Raw genomic sequence first — 24,783 nt, 5'->3', positions numbered from 1 at the left:
ATAAATAAATTACCTTAAATTTCTATTTTTAGAAACTAGAATAAATTTACTATTTTTATTTTTTATCATATCATTCATCTTTTGTAATAAATTCAGTTAAAGTCCATTTAAATACACTACAAAAAAAAATTGAGATTTAACAACATTTAAAAGACAATATTTTTTTAAAAAAATGTTGTCTTTTTTTTTTTACAATACTTTTAGTGAAAAGCGTTGTTTATCTCTTTATTTTTTTACTAATAGACAACGCTTTTTTAAAACCTATTGTCTATTAATAATTTTTATAGGTCACAGATAACGTTTTTTTGAAAAGTGTTGTCTATTAGTATTTTTTTAGTGTCTACGACAATAATTTTTAACAAGCGTTATCTATTGTTAAGTTTTCATCTAAATTTGGGATGATATGAACCGTTGGATCAAGGAGTAGAAAAGTCCTAGATTTCACTCAGTACCCACTTATCTCCCGAACCCCTCTCATGCGATGGCAACAAAAACCTCCATCTCCGCTGAAAACCCTCCTCAAAAACTTTCCCTGTGAAAACCTCCATCTCCGTCCAAGACCTAGACTCCATGCAAAACCTGCATCCGCGCTGCCCGTGACCAAGCCTCCTCCATCGAGGTCATGAACTACCTCACCACGACCAGACGTCACTGAGATCTTCCCCTGCCACGACCAGGTCATGAACTACCTCGAATCTTATGCATGCCACTTCGACCTACTCCGCCGTATCAAGTTCCACTCTAGTGTGGTATTGATAGACCTCGTTGGGACGTTCGAAGAGGAGATCGTCGCATAGGACCTCTGGACTGGCGTCGCCAAGGGAGAATGGCACCTCACCGAGCAGTTATAAGGGTGATCCCTCCACCGAGGTAAGATCCCCAAACTGATTCTCTTGATGCTCATACCTGTCTCCAATTTCAGCAATTAAACTTCAATCTCATCAAATCCCTAGATCTATTGGGTGGATTTCTTGATTGTGTGCAACGGAAGGTTAAGCAATGCCCCAAATTTCCCCATTTTTCGCGATGGGGTGTAGCTTAGGTGTTCGATGGAATGACTATGCACTCGATGGAGTACTTTGACATGGACGACATCAGTGCTACCGCTCACATGCGAGGAAAGCGAGTCATCGTCGTCGGCTCAGGAAAGACAACGTTGTTAGTTAGAGCCCTAGAGCCAATCATATGATGATTGTTATATGGACTCGATGTATCATATTCCTATATACTTATAAAGCTAAGACATTTCTTTATGGTTATTATACTTACTTGTATTGGTGCCAAATAACTAAGTGTAATAGCGTCCTTGAGTAGAAGGTTCTTATCTATATCAATCGATTGGTTGAATCGATAGTGAGATGATATAGAGAACACTACTCTTAATCATTCCTAGTCAAGTATTAATATTTAGGGACAATGTTAATGCACTAAGACTAGCATGTATGTCAACTCGATAACTTGATCTCACAAGTCATGGATATAGAGATATCAAGTTGACACATGAGCATGCATTGGAGAATGTATACTGAATGACCCACCATGAGAAAGTATCATGGATCGTTATATGAGTGTCATATACTTTCTCATGTGACTATTAGTATGACTATCAGTCCTTGGACCTGAAGTCACCATGGTTTCCTACATAAGGAGTTACATACTTTGGCTTCGTCAAACGTCACCCGTAACTGGGTGGACTATAAAGGCGATTACTAGGTATGTAACAAATTATGCGGAGAGATGTGAGTGATGTAGATGAGATCTATCCCTCCTATATGACGGGAGTGACATCATGATTCTTGATAGAGTGAGACAACTAAGTGCATGACCATGCCCAAATGAGTCAATATGAGATATTGAGCTCATTTGATTAGAGTGAGTCTACTTGGAGTTCGAGATATAAATTGATTAGAGGATGGCACGGTCTATGCCTCAGTTGATCAATTTAGATGTCTAGGATAGAAGGGAATTATCATATATTGTGAGAGTCACAATTAGTAGTCACAAAGGTGATGTTGGATCTCAACATTCTTGTAAATTGGGTAGTAATGATGTGTTGCTAGATACCGCTTATTACTTATGTTTCTAAATGAGTTTAGGAGCATTGCCCACGTTACAAGAACCTATAGGGTCACACACAAAGGGCAATTAGATGGAGATTAGGTTCATATGATAGACCAAGAGGATTAGGTTCATATGATGAACCAAATTTGATTAAGAGTAATCCAAATTAGACTAATTGAGTTGAACTCAATTTAATTCATGTATTGAATGAGTCTAATTTAGATTATGACTCATTGAATCAATTTAATTCAATGAATAGAGATTTATTAAATCAAATTGACTTGAATCAATGGTTAGATTTGATCAACCATGAGAGATAAATGGGTCAAGTTTGACTTAACTTGAGAGGGAAGATGAAGGGTCAAGTTTGACTTGACCAAATGCCACCTCATTATGACTTGGCATGGGGCCGACCAATGATGGTGTTTCACATCATCATGACCACATAATTGTGTGCCACCTCATGAGGGAGACCAAGAGCCATGACTCTTGGTATTACATGGAGGTATATAACCTCTCATAAGGTGGTCTGCCACTTAATGGTGATGTGAAGCAATCAAGTGCTCATTCAAGAGATCATCTTCTTCCTCCTCTCTTCTCATCTCTCCCTCTCCTCCATTGCCGAGCCACCCAAGAGTGCTAGCACACTCTAAGTGGTTTTTCTCCACCTTTTGTCCGTGTGGATACTTGTAGAGGAGTGTTCACTTTATACTTTTCGAGATTCGATACCTTTTGGACGAGCGGGATAAGCGAAGGGCTTTGCTATAAAGGTATAATCTCTACCATGTAGATCTAGTGTAGATCTAGGAGAAAACTATGTATATGTTAATTTTTATCTTCGCACGGATCCGTGGTAAGAACTTCGGGATTTCCGCAATACAAAAAGCGGTTTTTGCGGCTCGAAAGTTGCTACAGTGGTATCAGAGCACGTGCGAAGCATATACTAGTTTTATTTGCATTTTATTGGATATTTGCAGATCTATAAATTTATGTAGATTTACTAAATTTCAACATTTTTATGAGTATTTTCCTCTTGGGCGCAAAACAACAAGTGTATAGTCACTTGGAGGTTTCAACCACTAAGAAAAAATTTCGCAAACGAGTTGGTCTCGACCAAATCGGCGATCTAAATGATTTTAGGTACTGTAAGGTCTATGTAACACTCACAAAATTAATTTTGTGAGTAGGAGTGCTGCCCCTAACCCCGCAAGGGGAATTGTTACTTGACCTTGGCCGAAAAATCAACAAACTAGACCGCTGCGAAGTTGCGGCTCATAAATGGTTATTAGAATGGTAGTAAATTTATAAAAATTTATGAAAATGCATATTTTGAATATGTGTGTGATGTGTTCATGGTTATGGCCCAAAAGACCCAATATGATTGAAAATTATGTGTTGTAATTCATAATACGACCTGCGAGCCTTCAGTTGGTTGTGCGTGTTGTATTTTGTTACACGACCTGTGTGTCGTGCCCTCTTTCTTTTAATATTCCTGTTGTAAAATAGTTTTAGACTCGAATGTAACTCGAGTTTCACTTTTATAATGTACAATTGAAGATTGAGTTACAAGAAGGGAGCCGATAACACAAGGTGGTCAAATGAAGACCTTAGAGAAGGTGCTATCCCTAGGTTGACCATTCGATCTTTTCTTTGGCTAGAGAGGATCGTAGTAGGGCCATAACCATGTCACATTATTTTTGAATATTGATATATTCTGTGTGTATGTGATGCATGCTATTGTAGGGTAATTAGTGCCTTGATGCGTATATGATACACATTAACGATTAGATTAGATCTTAATCGAGTCAACTCGAAATGCTTACCATGTTTTGATACCCATCACTACCTCGATCATTTGTTGTTGTTGAACCTGCCAAAGCAGAGCAACGCATATTATCTTGGTAGGGTGCGGAGGGACAATCTTGGTCCCGCCTATCAAAGCTTGGGTGAGTACAAACTCAATTAGATTGAGTATAACTAGTTAACTCAATTTGATTGGGTATAACTATAAGCATTTTCCAACGGTTGGAAGATAGGATAAAAATCACATTTATACAAAATCTTGGGTGATTTAGCCAAAGCTAACTCAAGCTTTAGTAAAAATGAGGATCTTGATCCTATAAACAAGAGTTGCATAGAGATGTAATTGATAATTAGTTATCTACCGATTATACTAAGTCTTGGGCGATTTAGCTAAAGCTAACTCAAGGCGTAGTATGATGTGGATCTTGTCCCGCGTGAATTATATCCCATTAGTATGAATCTAGTAGTGTGGTTTGACCACATCCATGACTTGATTCTACAAGAGCTCTATAATTCAGTGAGAGCACATTTAGTTAAAGGCCTAATTAAATGATAAATGGAATATGATATTTACTTTCTGCATTATTTCTGTTGTAGATTGTCATGTTGACAAACATGAACACCTTCTCCCTGCGTTCTGTCCTTGACAAGGACAAGCTCAATGGAGCTAATTTCCTAGACTGGTATAGGAATCTGAGAATCGTTCTCACACAAGAAAGAAAACTGTACGTCCTGGAGCAGCCCATTCCCAAGGCACCTCCTGCCACTGCCACGCGAGCTGACCGAGATGCTTATAAGAAGCATCAAGATGATGCATTAGATGTGTCATGTCTCATGCTAGCGACCATGAACTCTGAGCTTCAGAAGCAACACGAGTTGATGTCTGTTTATGATATGGTTGAACATATTTGTCAACTATATCAAGGACAAGCGAGGCACGAGAGATTCGAGATCTCCAAGGCACTGTTTTAGTGCAAGATGCAAGATGGGACTCCCGTAGGTCCATATGTGCTCAAGATGATTGGGTACATAGAAAACCTAAAAGATCGAGATTTCCACTGGCCAAGAACTCGCCACTAACTTGATCTTGCAATCCTTCGCCAGAGCTACACACTCGATTTGTAATGAATTACAACATGAACGAAATTGACAAGCCACTGCCTGAGCTGCTAAGCATGTTAAGACCTGCTGAGCTCAACCTTAAGAAGGTAAAGCCCGACTCCATTTTGATGGTGCAAAAACATAAAGGCAAGGGCAAGCCTAAAGGTATGGGAAAGTTCCAAGCCAAGGGCAAAGGCAAGGTAATGAAACCTAAAGGAGGGGTTGCCAAGGATGCTACCCGCTTCCACTGCGGTCAGACCGGGCACAGGAAGAGGAACTGCAAAGTATATCTGGAAGATCTTAAGAAGAAGAGGAGTGAGACTTCTACTTCAGGTATATATGTTATAGAAGTCAATCTATTTATTTCTACATTGTGGGTATTGGATATCGGATGTGTTTTTCACATTTGTACTAATGTGCAGGCGCTGAGAAATAGCAGGGCATTGACGAAGGGTGAGGTGGACCTACAAGTAGGCAATGGAGCACGGGTTACTGTTGTTGCTGTAGGAACTTACTATCTATCTCTACCCTCGGGGCTTGTACTAGAATTAGATGAATGTTGTTATGTGCCTGCTCTCACAAAGAATATCATTTCAGTTTCTTGTTTAGACAAGAAAGACTTTTCATTTATAATAAAGAACAAATATTGTTCTGTTTATTTAAATGATATGTTATATTATAGTGCACCTCTGATAAACGGACTCTACATTCTAGACTTAGAGAACCCCATCTATAATATAAATACCAAAAGGTTCAAGTCAAATGAATTGAACCGAACCTATCTCTGGCATTGTCGCTTAGGTCATATAAATGATAATCGCTTATCCCAACTCCATAAAGATGGTTTGCTGGATTCATTTGATTTTGAATCATATGAGACATGTGAGTCATGCCTACTGGGCAAGATGACCAAGACTCCCTTTAGTGGACACAGCGAAAGAGCAACTGACTTGTTAGGACTTATACATAGTGATGTATGTAGCCCTTTCAATGTCACTGCCAGAGGTGGTTATAGGTACTTCATTACATTTACTGATGACTTCAGTAGATATGATTATGTGTATCTGATGACACATAAGTCACAATCCTTTGAAGAGTTCAAAGAATTCAAAAATGAAGTACAAAACCAGCTAGGCAAGAGTATTAAAATACTTCGATCAGATCGAGGTGGTGAATATCTTAGCCATGAGTTTCGTGACTATCTAGCTGAGTGTGAGATTCTATCCCAACTCACTCCTCCTGGAACACCACAGTGGAATGATGTATCCGAAAGGAGGAATCGTACCCTATTAGATATGGTACGATCTATGATGAGTCACACAGATCTTCCTATATCCTTTTGGGGATATACTCTAGACACAGCAGCCTTCACACTTAACCGTGTTCCATCCAAAGCTGTGATAAAGACACTATATAGGATATGGATTGGGAGCGATGTTCAGGTGTCTTTTATGAGAATTCGAGGTTGTGAGGTTTACGTTAGACGTCAAGTCTCGACCAAACTAGGACCCAAATCCGACAAGTGCTATTTTATTGGATATCCCAAGGAAACGAAGGGATATTACTTCTACATTCCCAGTCAACACAAAGTGTTTGTGGCTAAGACTAGGGTATTTCTAGAAAGGGACTTTGTTTCTAGAAAAACTAGTGGGAGTACGTTCGATCTTGAAGAAATTCAAGATAAGGACCATAGCACTGAGGCCTTGATGGAAGTTGAACTGGAACCACAAAATGTTGTGGATGATGAGATTGTTCCACAAAGAGTTGAGGAACAACAACCAGTTCAAGTAGATCTACCTCTTCTCAAGTCTGATAAGGTACGTCGTCAGCCTGAGAGATACTCATTTCTCATGTCTGACCATGATGACGTTATGCCCGTTGAGAATGAGCCTACCTCCTATCAGGAAGCTGTGATGAGACCAGATTCTGAGTCATGGCTAGAGGCCATGAGATCTGAGATGGAATCCATGTACACCAACCAAGTATGGACTTTGATTAATCCACCTGAAGGCGTTAAACCCATTGGGTGTAAGTGGGTCTTTAAGAGAAAGACTGACATGGATGGACTTATAACCTATAAGGGTCGTTTGGTAGCTAAAGGTTTCAAACAAGTTCATGGTATTGACTATGATGAAACCTTTTCTCCAGTAGCGATGTTTAAGTCCATTCAGATTATGCTTGCTATTGCAGCATACCACGATTATGAGATCTGACAGATGGATGTCAAAACCGCGTTTCTGAATGGAAACTTGCTCGAGGATGTGTACATGACACAACCTGAGGGTTTTGTAGATCCACAGCATACTGGAAGAGTATGCAAGTTGTATAACTCCATTTATGGACTAAAGCAAGCTTCTTGGAGCTGGAATCTTCGATTTGATGATGCGATCAAACAGTTTGATTTCATCAAGAATGAAGATGAGCCCTGTGTCTACAAGAAGGCTGTTGGGAATACAGTTGTCTTCCTTGTATTGTATGTGGATGACAAACTACTCATTGGAAATAACATCCCTTTGTTGCAGTCTGTAAAGACTTGACTGGGGAATTGTTTCTCAATGAAGGACTTAGGTGAAGCAGTCTGTATTCTAGGCATAAAAATGTATAGAGATAGATCTAAGAGATTACTTGGCCTAAGTCAGAGTACATATATTGACAAGATATTACTACGGTTTGCCATGTAGAATTCCAAGAAAGAATTTCTACCGATGTCACATGGTGTGAGTCTTTCTAAGACTCAAAGTCCCTCTTCTAGGGAGGAGAGAGACCGTATAGATAAGATCCCTTATGCTTCAGCCATAGGATCTATCATGTACGCCATGTTATGTACTCGTCCTGATGTTTCGTATGCTTTGAGCATGATGAGCAGATACCAGTCAGATCCAGGTGAATGTCACTGGATAGCGGTTAAGAATATTCTTAAGTACCTAAGAAGGACTAAAAACTATTTCTTGATATTTGGAGGCGATGACGAGCTAGCTGTAAAGGGTTACAGTGATGCCAACTTCCAAACTGATCAGGATGATTATAGATCGCAGTCTGAGTTCGTGTTTTGCTTGAATAGTGGTGCTGTGTGCTGGAAGAGTTTGAAGCAGGTCACAGTTGCTGATTCTACAACAGAGGCCGAGTATATTCTTTGCGTGAGCGTGAAGGAGGCAGTTTGGATCCGCAAGTTCATTACTGAGTTTGGGGTAGTTCCTAACATAGCAGATCTTATAGAGCTCTATTGTGACAACAATGGAGCAATTGCGCATGCTAAGGAACCTCGCTCACACAGCGGACCAAACACATACTACGACGCTTCCATATCATTCGAGAGATCATCGATAGAGGAGATGTGAAGATTTGCAGAGTACCCACAGAGGCTAACGTTGTTGGTCCCTTGACCAAGGCTTTGACGCAAAGAAAGCATGATAGTCACTCTAGGTCATTAGGCCTTAGAACCTACACTGATTGACACTAGTGCTAGTGGGAGATTGTTAGTTAAAGCCCTAGAGCCAATCATATGATGATTGTTATATGGACTCGATGTATCATATTCCTATATACTTATAAAGACATTTCTTTATAGTTATTATACTTACTTGTATTGGTGCCAAATAACTAAGTGTAATAGCGTTCTTGAGTAGAAGGTTCTTATCTATATCAATCGATTGGTTGAATTGATAGTGAGATGATATAGAGAACACTACTCTTAATCATTCCTAGTCAAGTATTAACATTCAGGGACAATGTTAATGCGTTGAGACTAGCATGTAGGTCAACTCGATGACTTGATCTCACAAGTCATGGACATAGAGATATCAAGTTGACAGATGAGTATGCATTGAAGAATGTATACTGAATGACCCACCATGAGAAAGTATCATGGATCGTTATATGAGTGTCATATACTTTCTCATGTGACTATTAGTATGACTATCAGTCCTTGGACCTGAAGTCACCATGGTTCCCTACATAAGGAGTTACATACTTTGACTTCGTTAAACCTCACCCGTAACTGGGTGGACTATAAAAGCGATTACTGGGTATGTAACAAATTATGCGGAGGGATGTGAGTGATGTAGATGAGATCTATCCCTCCTATATGACGGGAGTGACATCATGATTCTTGATAGAGTGAGACCACTAAGTGCATGACCATGCCCAAATGAGTCAATATGAGATATTGAGCTCATTTGATTAGAGTGAGTCTACTTGGAGTTCGAGATATAAATTGATTAGAGGATGACACGGTCTATGCCTCAGTTGATTAATTTAGATGTCTAGGATAGAAGGACATTATCATATATTGTGAGAGTCACAATTAATAGTCACAAAGGTGATGTTGGATCTCAACATTCTTGTAACTTGGGTAGTAATGATGTGTTGCTAGATACCGTTCTTTACTTATGTTTCTAAATGAGTTTAGGAGCATTGCCAATGTTACAAGAACCTATAGGTTCATACACAAAGGGCAATTAGATGGCGATTAGGTTCATATGATGGACCAAGAGGATTAGGTTCATATGATGAACTAAATTGGATTAAGAGTAATCCAAATTAGACTAATTGAGTTGGACTCAATTTGATTCATGTGTTGAATGAGTCTAATTTAGATTATGACTCATTGTATCAATTTAATTCAATGAATAGAGATTCATTAAATCAAATTGACTTGAATTAATGGTTAGATTTGATCAACCATGGGAGATAAATGGGCCAAGTTTGACTTAACTTGAGAGGGAAGATGAAGGGTCAAGTTTGACTTGACCAATGCCACATCATTGTGACTTGGCATGGGGCCGACCAATGATGGTGTTCCACATCATCATGGCCACATAATTGTGTGCCACCTCATGAGGGAGACCAAGAGCCATGACTCTTGGTATTACATGGAGGTATATAACCTCTCATAAGGTGGTCATCCACTTAATGGTGATGTGAAGCAATCAAGTGCTCATTCAAGAGATCATCTTCTTCCTCCTCTCTTCTCATCTCTCCCTCTCCTCCATTGTCGAGCCACCCAAGAGTGCTAACACACTCTAAGTGGTTTTTCTCCACCTTTTGTCCGTGTGGATACTTGTAGAGGAGTGTTCACTTGACACTTTTCGAGATCCGACGCCTTTTGGACGAGCGGGATAAGCGAAGGGCTTCGTTACAAAGGTATAATCTCTACCATGTAGATCTAGTGCAGATCTAGGAGAAAACTATGTATATGTTAATTTTTATCTTCGCACGGATCCATGGCAAAAACTTCGGGGTTTCCGTAACGCAAAAAGTGATTTTTGCGGTTCAAAAGTTCCTACAAACGTTTGAGAGAATCATGTACATGAGAGATCGTTGCACCAAATTTGAGGTACCTTATTTACCTTTACTTCATTTTTCCCTTTACAAAGTTAAATAGGCATATTTGCTTCCATTCTGCCTTCTGTATATCCTTGCATGATATTCTCTCTAAGTTTGTTGACACTCAACAATTGTTGATATTGCTAACTGTTATAAATTAGTTTAGAAGAAATGGAGACCAAGGTATTGAATTTGAACCATGCTCAAATCTTGAAGATTTAAATTTAGATGTTAGATATGTTCAAGTAAATACTCATGGATGTTGTAAATTATTTGTTAGCAAGTACAAGGGGCTTTGAGGATAGAGGAATGATTAAATTATTTTATTTTGGATTTCCAATTGTCCTCTTCTCCAGTCTCCACATTGACTTTCATATATACTAGTTCATCTTTTTACCAGTGCCAAAAGATTGGGCACCGATAAGAGACGTCATCTTTTAGCTTTTGTCTAATAGTTATCTTTATGTTGTTAAAAATTCAAAAGTTTTAGTTTCTCTTCATGCGAGCAGGAGTTTCCAACTCTTTATTTTTACATATTTAGAAATGAATTGCTGGATAGTTCATTTGTGTGTGTGTTGTTGATGATATACTACTCTTTCCTGATATGATCATTTCAAAATTTGGAAATCAATTTGGTAGTCTAACTAATTTGTTGCAGATAATTTCTTTTTTATCAATTTGTTGTAGATTTCATCAGTAATGCTTGCAGTTAGTGTCTATATATATACATACACAAGTATACTTTTATTAGAACTTTTCTTATATTTGAGTGTTGCTGGTATTGGTGATATATCCTTTTGTTACCTTTACAACAAAAAAGGATTCAAATGAGTATTGGTTAGACAATAGCAATTGATGGAGAGAAATGCAAAATCAAACTCTTGGTAAGTTGAGATCTTAGTACTTCATTATGTATTTTTTTTTATAAGGATTGAGCCTTGGTTAGTATGTATACACATTACAGTACGAAGACAGTGAAGGATCTTAGTACTTCCTTTTATAGATGTAGAATTTATTCATTAAGTTTAGTGTATTAATTATATGAGCTTGTTTATTGTCTTAAGTTTAATATATAGATGTTGCATCTATTGTTAGCTTATTATCTTTGTTAAATTTATTCATTGGTCGGGTTTAATGTATTAATTATATGAGTTGCTTCATCTTAATTATAATGTAACAATTTAATATATTGATTATGTAAGTTGTTTCATCTTAATTATAATGCAATATGTTTCTTCCTTGTAGATGAATGTGAAAATAAATTGAAAGTGGAGTTTTTATTTTACCAAGATGGGCACTCATATATTTTTGAGAAGAAAAGTTCCAATCCAAGAAGCAAGATATATTGGAACTAATATGTATGTCTAGTATGTAGGGGGTTTGCTTTTATTAGACTTAACATGGATCCAAATTTTATGGATTATACCTACATATTTTTTGTTTAAATTGTATGATACATTTGTGGTTCAATAATAAGGAATTTGATTAGTTGTACTTTTATAGTATTTTAATTTATATTATTTATAATGGTTTAATTAAGCAATTCATGGTGTAAATATAATATACGATGATTTTGTAAATAAAAAAATAACGCTTTTTAAGTATTGCAAAAACATTGTCTTTGCAAAAAAAAAAAGACCACTTTTTAAGCGTTGTAAAAGTGTTATCTTTACAAAAAATAACAACGCTTTTTAAGCGTTGTCTTTGAGCAGACTTTTAACAACAGTGCTTTTAACAACGTTTTTTTAGTTACATAGTTTTAGCTTTTTTCTTATAGTGATATTTACTTTATTCCTATCTTTTATTCTTAAGAAAATAAATTATCTAAATCAAATGAGCTCTTAAATGATCCAAAAATTCATATTTTTTAGTCATTTCATGTTGTATAATCATTTTAAGTCTAAAATTCAATGGTACCATTTGATTGATTTTTTTTTTTTTTTGGATTAACACTCATTTTAACAAATTATTCAATTAGGTTGAGCCCAACTTTTATAACATTTTAGAGCTACAAACAGTGGCGGATTCAAACAAAAAAGGAAGAGGGTGTTCAAAGAAGGGAGCTAGAGCTTGTCTTCCTTCTCTCTGCCTCTCGGACTGTAGCATACTGGTAGAATTTTCCAAGAGTAAGGGGGTGTTCAAGCACACCCCCGCTCCCCCTAGATCCGCCACTAGCTACAAAAGATAGTTAAATGGAAATATTTTTTTTAAAAAATGGCAAACTCTCAAAGGGAACACATAAAGTTTTAAAATTCCCAAAAGACCTACCAGTATTTCATTATTCTCAAGTAGGGGTGTCAAAAATGAACCCGACCCGACGACCCAACCCGAGTCGACCCGAAAAAAATCGGGTTCGGGTTGGGCATTTTCGGGTTCGGGTCGGGTTCGGATTGGAGGGTTGGAGAGTAAAAGAGTCTCGGGTTGGGTTCGGGTTGACCCGGGTTGACTTAAATATAGGGTTTTGTGGATTTTTTTGGGGTTAAATCAAATTTTATTTTAAAAATTTAGATGTTTTTATGTATATTAATATCATGTTTGTATGATAATGATGGAATATTGAGATAAAAGTGAAGAATTATAGGGAAAATAGCTCAAAAAAATCGTTTTGAATCGAATTTTCGGGTTATATGGGTCGGGTTCGGGTTGGTCGGGTTTGGGTTGAGGTGTTTTGGGTTGAACTCGGGTTCGGGTCGGGTTCGGGTTGGATTAAAAAAAAAAACTCAACCCGACCCAACTCGACCCGATCCACCCGAATTGACACCCCTATTCTCGAGAGGTACACCAAATTATAATTTTACCCCTCTACATGCATTGAACTTTTTCCCCTCTATTTTACATGCATTCAACTTCTCTTTCCTCTTTTCTATTTCCTCCTAAATTAAATTAAACATTATTTAAATTTTAATAACTAATTTTCTAAATTTATTTATTTTTATTTTAAAAACTTTAATAAAAAATATTAAAAATATAAAAAATAAAAAAAGAAGGTTAATAAAACATTAAAAGTATTTTTCCCCTGATTTTTAATATCTTTAATTTTTTAAATATGTAATTATAAAAGAGTAAAAATAAAAAAATAATAATAAAAGAGTTTATTTTATTAATAAAATAAAAAAATACTTTGGTGCTGGTTTGACTAGCACCATAGTGGTGTTGGTTTTTGAAGACTGACAACATAGTATTATGAAAATTTTAAATTATTTTTAACACGCTGGGAGGACTTTAAAATAATAAAAGAGAGCTTATTTAGACTCATGTTCATCTAATAAATCCACTAAAGTTAAAATGAGCCCGATCGATGTTTTTTAGATCCATTAATATATTTTGATTAAACTTATTGATGGACCTAGACGACTTGAATTTCTGAAACTTTATAATGAAATGGAAGTATAGAATGTGTAGAAGGTAGATATGGCAAGAAATCTTGATCCTGAGTCTCCTACACGAAGTTATAGGGTCGTAATAATTTGTACAAAGTCTGAAACTTTCTTAAGCAATGCTGAAAATCTTTTACAATGATAACAGAGGACACATTTTGACTCCTTGGCACTGTAAAAACCTACATAAGTTGGAATGAGTTTGATCAAAGCTCTCTAAGTCTATCAATGAGTTCCATTCATCAATAGATTTTGACTGAAACTCATTGATGAACCTAGATGACTTGGAATTCTAAAATTTTACAATAAAATGGAAGTGTGGAATGTGTAGAAGAGAGATATAGTGAGAAATCCTGGTTCTGAGTTTTCTACATGAAGTTATATATCCGTGCCAATTGACACAAAGTCTGAAACTTTCTAAACCATTTAAGCAATATTGTGAATAATTTATAATGATAACAGAGGACACCCTTGGATTCTAGGGCACTGTAGAAACCTAGAGGAATTGGAATGAGTTTAATTATAACTCTTTACGCCCATCAATGAGTTTTGACCAAAATCCATTGATGGACCTAGATGACTTGAATTTCTAAATTTTTATAATAAGATGAAAGTGCGAAGTGTGTAGAAGGTAGATATGATGAGAAATCTTGGTTCTGAGTCTCTTGTATGAAGTTATAAGCCTGTATCAATTAACACAAAGTCTAAAACTTTCTAAATTTTTTATGCAATGCTGAGAATCTTTTATGATGATAACGGAGGGCACCCTTAGACTCCAGGGAACTGTATAAACCTATAGAAGTTGGAATAAGTTTGATCATAATTCTCTAAATTCATCAATGAGTTTTGACCGAAATCCATTAATGGACACAGACAACTTGAATTCTAAAATTTTACAATGAGATGAAAGTGTGGAGTGTGTATATATGGTGTCCAATCCTGGTCCTAATACATGTAGGAAAAGTTATGATCGTGTATCAATTAACACAGACTGCGGTGCTGGTTTCTAAAGACCAACACCATAGTGGTGCTAATCTTCAGAAACCAATACCATAGTGTGTGATCGGAACCAACACTGTTGTGCTAGTCTTCAAAAACTAGCACCATAGTTTGTGCTAGTTGGCATACGACCATAACTTCACTTACGTATTAGGATCAAGATTGGACACCATATAAACCTTCTACACACTAACCTCTCAAATCTCATGGAAAAATTTTAACAATCCAAATACCCTAGATGCATCAATGAGTTTCGATCAAAACCCATTGATAGATTTAGAAAGCTCTGATTAGGCTCATTCCAATTCATATAGGTTTTTACAGTGCCTAGGAGTCCAAATGTGCCCTCTATTATCATCGTAAAGGATTTCCAACATTGCTCAAAAAGTTTAGAAACTTTCAGACTTTGTGCAAATTGGCACGAGATTATAACTTCATATAGGAGACTCAGGATCAAGATTTCTTATAATATCTACCTTCTACACACTCTACACTCCCCAGTCTACATTTTTGTCTCATTATAAAAATTTAGAAATCCAAGTCATCTAGCTCCATTAATGAATTTTGATCAAAACCTATTGATGAATTTAAAGAGCTCTAATCAGGTTCATTCCAATTCATGTATGTTTCTGTAGTGCCCAAGAGTCCAAATATGCCCTCTGTTATCATTATAAAGGATTTCTAGCATTGTTCAAAATGTTTAGAAAGTTTTAGTCATTGTGCAAATTGACATGGGTTTATAATTTTGAGTAGGAGACTCAGGATCAAGATTTCTCACTATATCTACCTTCACACTTCTATCTTATTGCAAAATTTTAGGAATTCAAGTCGTCTAGATTCATTAATGGGTTTCGATCGAAATCTATTAATGGACTAAGAGAGCTTGGATCATGCTCATTCCAACTTCAGTAGATTTATTAGGTGAACATGAGTCTAAATAAGCTATTATTTATTGTTTAAAAGTCCCCCAATAATGCTCAAAACGGTTTGAAAGTTTTAGAACACTGTAGTACTAATTTTTGAAGACCAGCACCACAGTGATTTTTCAAACCAGTACCAAAATATTTTTTATTTTTTAATTATTTTTTTAATGAAATCAATTCTTGTTATTAATTTTATTTTTATTTTTTACTCTTTTATAATTACATATTAAAAAATTAAAGATATTAAAAAATAGGAAAAAATGTTTTTGATTTTTTATTAACCGTCTTTTTATATATTTTTATTAAATTTTTAAAAATAAAAATAAAATAAAAATAAATAAATTTAGAGGATTGTTTATTAAAGTTTAATTTAATTTAATTTAAGAGGAATGAGAAAAAGAGAAAGAGAAGTTGTATACCATGCATAAAAGGTGTAAAATTATAATTAAGGGGGCATTTTAGAAAATAATAAAATATTGATACGTTTTATTGGGAATTTTGAAATGATGTGCGTCATTCGGAAATGAGTAGTGAAAAATTCCCAACCAAAATTTAAATTTTATCCTTATAGTCTCCTTATAAAATTTTTTTTATTCTTACTCTCTAACTAAACATAATAAATACTCATTTACTTAATTATCTTTATATTTTTATAGATAAAAAAGTCTAAAGAGGATATGAATTCTCTTAAATTCATGATTATTTAAAAAAAATTTAATATATTTTTCATTCAATTAAATCAAATTCTTTTTTCACCTGACAATTGATTGAAAATTATATTACTTAAGTTAAATCGATTAATACATCCTAAATTAATCAATGAACTCTTAATTAATTAATTAAATAAAAAAGAGTCATGATTAATTTAATAAAAAATATATTAAATTTTAATCTAAATATACTGAATTTAAAGAAATTATATCTCTATTTAAATTTTTATATCTATAAAAAAAACTAAAAGGTAATTAAGTACATCAGTAAAGTGTGTATGTAAAAAGCAGAAACAAGCTTTTTCTGAGTAATTTTCCCTTCTGAAATTTGCGTGACAATGACACGATAATTTTAATTTTTTAATTAAAAAAAACATTGTCCAATATTATTATCGCATCGCATTTGCAATTTCGTTATCTTATAGGTAATTTAGGGAAGCGGCGTCTCTCTCCTCTTCCGGGGTTCGGCGAGTTTGAGCAGATTAGTCGGCCACGGGAACTCGTCGACGGCGAGAGCGCCGATGGCGGAGGGGACAACTGACCCTGATCGCAACTGGTTAAGGGTAGCGATGGAGTCGACAAACGTAAGAACTTCCCCCTCCTTTTCTTCTCCCTTCTCCTTGGCTCTCTTCCTGGCTCTGATCCCGCTGCCTCCATCCCTGTTCTTATTTCTTGCGAGCCCTTCTGTTCCATCTTATTCCCCCCTTCCTTTTGTTTTTTCTCTGCTTGATGCACGTATTAGACAGCGTGTTTGTTTTAATTTCTTCCAGATGATTTCCCCACATAGTCGATATCTAGGGAAAATAAGAATAGGAATCGGCCTCGTGTTTTTTTTTTGTCAGAATGGATGAAATCCAGCAAGCAACAATGGTAACTCAAAGAAATGTGACATTTATTTGGTTTTCTCTAGCGTGAATCAAGCTAACAGTTTGTTAATACCGTGCATTACACTATATCTTGTTCTGTTGAGGTCAGTTGGTTATAACTTAATAAATTTTTCCTGAGAAACTCATCGTACTTCACCATACAGAGAGAACCACTTCATGCATCCAGCATCCACTTGGGTTTTCTTCTCTTTTATGAGAAAAAAAACATAATAGAAACGATGTAAAGTGAAATTCTATCCATCAAAACACACTCTTACGTGTATATTACCTGCAGTATATCCTTGATTCCTTCTCATGGTTACTGAATCAAACTTGTCAATTAGTCGTATGTCTATAATGTATGTTAAAATCTATGTTCAAAAGCTTTCCGCTTATACCGTCACCAACTTTGCATTTGAGCATCACTAAGAATTAAAATTATTGCCTTACATGAATATTTATGGATATCAATTTGTAAGCCATAGTCGAATAATTTTGATACAAGTGTCATTTTATTTGCCTATGTTTGTTTGACTATTAACACCATTGACATTGAGGGTCATTCTCTAGGTCACATATGGCATTTGTGCATTTGAACCTATCTCATTTCATCATTTACAATTTAGTATTTGTAATTACCCTCAGTTATTTTATCTATGTTTGCTAGATGCTACCATTTTCCTTTCTGCTTCTTCTCTCTAATAAATGGAAAGTTTTCATATATTAATTTTAATTACAAATCAAGTATATAAGATAATTGACAAGTGGCCCAGGAAAATTAACCATAACAAAATCAAACAATTACGGCTTCCATTTTTTTTTTTTTTTTGAGGATTAACCTGACTCTTGGGCTTGACAATTACACACAATCAAGCAAGGAAAATTTGATTTCCATTTCACCAAGATGAACCCCACTTAACTTACCTAATGAAAAAGGGTATGAAGATACTTAAAATAGAAGAGAATGTTTAAGCGAATAAGATGTAAATGCAACATGTTAGCATACTTAAATTAAAGACCAATTGCAAGGTTGTAGAGTTGGATCTTGGATCTGAGTGCTAGCTAGGTAAGCATCTTGTAGTGAGTTTAGTTACGAACTTCATGGACCGTCTACATGGGGCATGCCGTGTGCTCCCCAATTGGTATTAAAAAAATCCCATAGCCCTTTGGGGCGCTCAAACACTTGGATGTAGGAAAAGGACAAAGAGATACTGATATTTTTATTCTTTGTTGCCATAATGGGAATGCTGTAATTTTTAAATAGATTTTCACAATTAATCTCATTTTGATTAAATAAACTGAACTTGGGTCGAAGTCTACTAAATTAAAATCATGCAAATAAATATAACTTTTTAGGAATAGTAATTAAACTATTGCACTTAGTGATATTCTCTTGCATAGAGCTCAATGGAGGTATAAAGATTCATATAGCTAAACCCAAATAGGCAGGACAAAGATAGCTGATGATTTAATTTTATTGCACATTGCATGGGTCAGGACTTGGTTTTAAATATCTGTTAGTACCAATAGCATTTACAGGGAAGATTCTTCTTTGATTAGTATTTCCCATGAATTACACTGAGCATTATGGGCCAAGAAGACTCGGACTTAGGGCATCTCCAATCATTAGAGCTCTAAATGAGGGTTTTTTTTTTTGGTAGTTTTCAATATGCTACATCAAAGGAATAAAAACCTACTACTCTCTCCACAATCAAAAAACCTCCCTACAAATCTCAAGCCTCATTGTTAATTAATTACTGGCCCACCCACATGGTCAATTTCGAAAAAAAGCAGTTTTGAATTTTCTTAAACTAAAAACCTCAAACCTCATGCCCACAATGGTTCGAGCTTTTTTGTTCAACTTTTTGGTTTCACAAACCTGTCTAAAAACCTTGCATTGGAGATGCCCTTAATGATCTTTGTGCATTGTTGTTTGGTTATGTTCTTGTAGGTGCTGGAATTTGGTATATTAAATGGGGTTATTATTGGTGGTAGTAAAAGCAACAGAAGTGACCTTCTGAACTTACATCTTTAAATCTTTATTTTATCTTTTGAAATATCATGGATGCTTTTGCTGACTTAAATTTCTGGAATTCACGGTTGTTTGTTCTTGTTGGATCATGCTTGCTACTACCAGCCTTTCATCGAATATTTTCAGGGTTTTTTTTCCTTATGGGTTATGATTCCTTTCAAAAATAAGAAAAAGCAAATTTTTCTTTTTTCGTTTGTCATCAATCTGGTCCAACTTTTAGAAATATGTCATACCAATCTTGGCCCATTATGACATCCATTAAGGCTGTGCAACTTATCTATAGAAGGGGGGTAAGATGATACTCATGCGATGTATTTTATTGAGAGGATATGTAAGCTTCGCCATAACAACATCATGTATTGGGACTGCTCAAGTTCAGAACATCATCATCATCATCAACCCATGTTTGCCCCAATTATTTTTTGTAAACCATAATCATAGCCTTTAATTTATGAAATTTGATATTGTTGGTAAGGCTTAGTGTGATATGTATATCAATTTCTTAATGCTAATTGTTATCTTCTATTTGCATCTTGACTTCATGCTTGTAATGCCACCTGTATTGATAACAATGGTTTGTCTTAAAAACAATTTTTTTTTTTTTTAGTTCTTTGCATATCTCTAGCCCATTGTTTTATAATTCTACTTCATCTCAACCAATACTTGAGTAGGTATTTATCATTAAAATAATTTAGACTTTTCTTCTTTTACCTTCCATCTTCTATCAATTAGTTGATTGAAAACTTCTTAGCTGCAAAAGTATATCCTTTTGTTGACAATTTCATGTGCTAAATTTTTTCCCATCTTTTCATTTATAGCCAATCAGCGACAGTGATGTTCATAGCATCATCTTGTCTTATCTCATGCACAATTGCTTTAAGGAGACAGCAGAAACTTTTCTTTCTTGTACTGGGATGAGCCAACCTGTTGATTATTTTGTGGACATGGATAAACGAAAAAGTAGGTAACATTAGTTACAACTTATCTGACATATATTTTAGACATTTAGGCCTTGCATTCTGGGATATTATTTTATTTGTTCTTTCTTTAGACTGTTGGTCAAATTATTTTGGAAGTGAGATGTGGATAATGGTAATTCATGGAGAAGTCAATATAGTAGCAACTGAGGAACATGAGTAGCACTAAGTTTGTGATTCTTGATTAGCTTCTGGCTGGATAATGCAAATTTTTTATAGCAAATATTCATGATTTTCACAAATCTACTCTACCAATTGCATAATCATGGATCAAGTGATTATGCAAATTCTCTTGTTACTAATGTGAAATGCTTCAACTGGGAATGAATGAAAATCTTTGTTGCAGTGGTTGCTATTGCCTGCAATGCACTCTTCCGACCAATAGCTTCTATCTGGACCAAGGCTTGTTGTCTGGTAGTCGTTTCCACTAAGTTTATCTTCCATTGACCCCATATTTCACCAAATCATCTTTGTTCAAAACTAGTACCTTGTAACTTTTTTTCCATTCTAATTTTTCTCCTTCAGAGTTTGTCAAACCATTCATCCATTCTTGTGTCCTTTCCTATTATGAGTGGTTAATTTTCTCCTTCAGCTTACTTTTTTTGACAACTGGTTAATGAGTACCTTTAGTTTGAGTATCCAACATGAGTATGGATTTAGGTGTCTAATATTTCTGTTTTAATTTTTTTTCTATGATTAATAAGGGATTGATGACTGACTCAATGTGTTGGTGTCCAATTATGGAGGAGCTAGATAAAGAGTGGGTAGTAGAGCACCAGGTCAAATGTTCTTGCCAGAGTGGGTATCCACACATAATCATATTTTCTTTGGGATGCCTAGTGTCTTGCTAAATTTATCTACTTTTAGCTTGTCTTTAAAGTTTATGATTTTCATGTTACATGCTAATATCATCCGCATTGTTCTTGCCTGAAGAATCTTTTTAAGCTAAGGTGATATATGCATGCATTATAAATATTCTGGAATCTAAGATGGATGTCTTTTCATTTAGCCTATATCTGTGGAATTGAATGCAAGATGTTAGAACATGGACCAGACAAGAACTTAAATCTGCATGTGCATTCTATAGGAAACTAGTTTTAATCATGTATGATTTGCCTCAAAGCTGGAGGTTGTGCATCACATCCTTTTTATTCGACATCAGTAAATAACAACAATTCATAGAGGAAGATGGCTTTTGAGTTAGGCAATGGAAAAGTAGTAGATATTTAAAAGTATCACCTTGGATGCAGATCATTGTCGTACTCACATACCATAGTGCTCTAAAATCAACTTCATAATGGTGTGATTATTCTTTTGTTTATCTGTGTGTGGTAAAATGCTTTCAATATCACCTGCATCAGGAAACATTATATGTTTTTATACACATGTATTCTTGATTGATTACAAGTTACATCTACCTTCCACAGGATCAGATGCTCCAATAGTTCACTTTCAGTATGACAATGTTTCTTGGAAGAAATGAATGTATATAATAAACAAAAATTTCTGATTAGTTTAATTTCCTGTTCTTCCTGTAGATGATTCAGAATTTCAATTTAAATTGAAGCTACATAGTAGAGCCAAATATGCGCCAGTTCATCCAGGAATGTTAGCGGTAATAATTTAAGATATTCCTTGATTGAGATAGTGTTTTTGATTTTTCAAACCTTAATAAGCGTGAGGAGATGAAGAAGCCAAGGATCTGATTAGAGTAAATTTTCTCAACAGTTAAGAATTGTGAGTCTTGCTTCTCATGGAGCCTCAATGCTCAACTGTTAACCATGTCAAATAAATATGCATTTCAAGCGCTCTGGGCATAGAAAAATATAGGAAGTATTTAAAACATACTATTGACTTCTCATGCTGATTGTAACTGGTATAGTCTTAAACAGTAAGAGTGACATTACTTTTTAAAATTTGTTTGCCTGGAAATCCCTATGGAATTCCCTAGCGGCTTAACTTTAAACAATACTGACTGGTTTATTTGCCCATTTTAGTTTGAATGTGTGACTATTAAAACAAAATGAACTTTATAAAAACCAATTACGTTAATCTTGATTGTTGCATGATTCTTTTGTACGCCTACTATTTGAGAACAATTTTAGTTTTCTTAAATGCTCTATGAAATTAAATATTGATACACTGATCATCATGTATTTTGATTATTTTCAGAAATTATCCATTATGCAGTTGAGGGGAATGCTCTCAAAGCAATTGAGCTAACAGAACAGCTAGTACCCAACTTGCTAGAGGATAACAAGGATCTGCACTTTGATCTACTTAGCCTTCACTTCATTGACTTAGTACGCTCAAAAAACAGGTAACAGATATTTTAATAATATATAGTAATTCATAATGTATATTGTTTTCAAGTGAGTCATCATTCGGTTGCAGCAATGAAGCATTGGAATTTGCTCAAACCAAACTCGTACCATTTGGAAATACGGCAAAGTATGTTGAGAAACTGAAAGTATGATCAAGATCTAACCTAACCAGTACGCATTCCTAACTTCATTATTATTTAGTGTCCTTACCTTTCCATTTTGTTAGGAGTTTGTCACACTCTTTGCTTATGAGGAGCCTGAGAAATCTCCAATATTTCATCTTCTAAGCCCAGAATATCGACAAAATGTCGCAGATAGTCTGAATAGAGCTATCCTTGGTATTTTATGTCTTAAAATTCTCTCTTGTACTATCTTTCAGTATATATGATGAAGGATATACCTTGTGTTTAATGTTAGGTTGTGCTAATCTCCCAAGCTATTCTTCCATGGAAAGATTGATACAGCAAGTTACGGTGGTTAGACATTTTCTACATCAAGAACTTGGTAAGGTTAGTGGATAATAGTGGTACACTAATAGCTCAACAATTTTTTTAATGTTTCATTTTTATGCAGATTAAATGATCTTTATAACTGTAGCCCCATTTTCTCGTTGCCTTTTTTTTCTCCTCTCTTTGTTGAATCGATGTTACCTGAATTGGAAAAACAACTAAATCCTTTTCCAACTCCTACCTACTTGATGTTTTGTTTATTATATCCATACTTACATGCACATGTTATTAGTCAAGTCCGCACATTTAGAGCCACTACTTCAAACCAGAAGCCTATGTTATATTCATGCTAGGTTTTGAGACTTCTGCCACGTTGCCCCTTGTCGAGGCTAGACAATTTTTATATAAGTTCATTGTTCATATATTTCAAACTTTTCTGGGGTCAAGTAAATCCAGTTGACGTCAGGACTCCGCCACTAGTTGAGGCCTCCTAACCCACACCATTTGTGTTATGGGACAATGTAAGTTCTTTTCTTGTTAACTTGCACTAGTATAGTATATTTGGCATTCATTGTGAGCCAATAAATATGAATTCTCAAAGAGATGTTTAGTTCTATTGCTTCTATCGTTCTTTATATTAAGCATGGAGTTAATCCCTGAAGGAGAGCCTTGGTGCAACGATAAAGTTGTTGCTTTATGACCAAAAGGTCACGGATTCGAATCTTGGAAACAACCTCTTGTAAAAAACAGGATAAGACTGCATATAATGGATTCTTCCTCAGAACCCCGTATAGCGGGAGCTTCGTGCACCAGGCTGTCTTTTTTTGATGGAGTTAATCCCTCGAGGCATTAAATTTGTATTGGACAATTATCTTTTCTATTTCTTTTGTCACTTCATGTTATATTCTCCAGTAAGTTACCCTAATTATCATTCCCACTCACTATTGCATAGATCTATTGCCTATATGCTTACGCTTGCAAGCCCCTAATTTACAGGATGGTCCTCCACCGTTTTCTTTGAAGGCGTTTCTGAATAATTAGCGTGAATATGTACGAAGTGATCAAACACAAACGACATCGCCATGGTCGCTAGCGCCAGAATTTATCAAATGCATGTGCTCCTTGTGCAAGTTTCAGCTGGATGGAACAGAAAGCAAGCTTGCATTTGGCTATGTAATTGTTTGATGGAAGCAGTATAGTGTGGCCTGCTCAGAATATTCTCCAGTTTCTTATCTGTTCTATTTAACATTCCATAAAATTAATGAATTTTTAATTCTACAAAAGGATTTAGGATGGTCTAGCTGATGAACTTGGATCAAGTCTTAAGTTTGCATGCGGTTTAATCAATTGATCTACCGGTTTGTCTATTGAATTAGTGACTTAGAGCTTGACTTGTTTGATTTTTATAATGCAATTACTCAAACGCCAATTTCATTTTCTGCACTTTATTAAACTGCATATGCAATTTTATGTAATATATAAAATAGTATCTCAGTCGATTGATGATGTATAATTAGTCGATTAATATGTAACAGTTGAGTTCTTAAATTTATTATATTCAAATTGTGATTAATAGTTGATTGCCCATAATTCATTAGTTGACGGGTAGGATATTATAAATGTTTTAATGGTGTGTCGATTTTAAAAACTCACAACTTTTTATTTATGTTATGAAATCTATGTGTAAGAGAATGGTTACGCCTGGAATCATGTAAGGAATGAGATGAATTGTATTTCTGAAGTGGTTAAGGTTATTTGTGAGCTTGGATCAAAATTTCTTTATTGATGGCCTTAGGAATATCAGAATCATTTTAAACTAATACTATTATGCTCTTG

The 24,783-nt window shown here is 35.3% G+C and overlaps 1 protein-coding gene and 1 long non-coding RNA gene across 3 annotated transcripts; both read left to right on the top strand.

Moving 5' to 3' along the window:
• Nucleotides 1-476: 476 nt before the first annotated feature.
• On the top strand, nt 477-11,788 carry LOC122005630. The gene is made up of 2 exons (XR_006118444.1): nt 477-870; nt 11,536-11,788. It is a non-coding gene; the product is annotated as an uncharacterized LOC122005630 (long non-coding RNA).
• A 4,921-nt stretch (nt 11,789-16,709) lies between these two features.
• On the top strand, nt 16,710-24,356 carry LOC122005629 (glucose-induced degradation protein 8 homolog). Of its 2 annotated transcripts, none has more exons than XM_042560742.1 (7): nt 16,710-16,883; nt 20,016-20,157; nt 22,347-22,494; nt 22,569-22,644; nt 22,725-22,836; nt 22,916-23,002; nt 23,944-24,356. In XM_042560742.1, the coding sequence occupies exons 1-7, from the start codon at nt 16,821-16,823 to the stop codon at nt 23,982-23,984; spliced, it is 669 nt and encodes a 222-aa protein (XP_042416676.1). In that variant the 5' UTR covers nt 16,710-16,820; the 3' UTR covers nt 23,985-24,356. The 2 variants fall into 2 exon arrangements, with proteins under 2 accessions (XP_042416676.1, XP_042416674.1); XM_042560740.1 differs by having other exon boundaries at nt 22,916-23,007.
• The last annotated feature ends 427 nt before the right edge of the window (nt 24,357-24,783 follow it).

The sequence above is a fragment of the Zingiber officinale genome, chromosome 7B (genome assembly GCF_018446385.1).
Source record: "Zingiber officinale cultivar Zhangliang chromosome 7B, Zo_v1.1, whole genome shotgun sequence".
NCBI classification, from domain to species: Eukaryota; Viridiplantae; Streptophyta; class Magnoliopsida; order Zingiberales; family Zingiberaceae; genus Zingiber; species Zingiber officinale.
Note: the sequence above shows the minus strand (reverse complement) of the source record. Positions and strands in the feature narration are given on the sequence as shown.

What these genes read in the sequence shown, in the direction of transcription:
- LOC122005629 (XM_042560740.1), top strand. Translation starts at nt 16,821, where the DNA reads ATGGCGGAGGGGACAACTGACCCTGATCGCAACTGGTTAAGGGTAGCG. An exon ending in TTAGTACGCTCAAAAAACAG is followed by an intron (nt 22,495 to 22,568) that starts GTAACAGATATT and finishes ATTCGGTTGCAG; the next exon opens with CAATGAAGCATTGGAATTTG. An exon ending in AGTATGTTGAGAAACTGAAA is followed by an intron (nt 22,645 to 22,724) that starts GTATGATCAAGA and finishes CCATTTTGTTAG; the next exon opens with GAGTTTGTCACACTCTTTGC.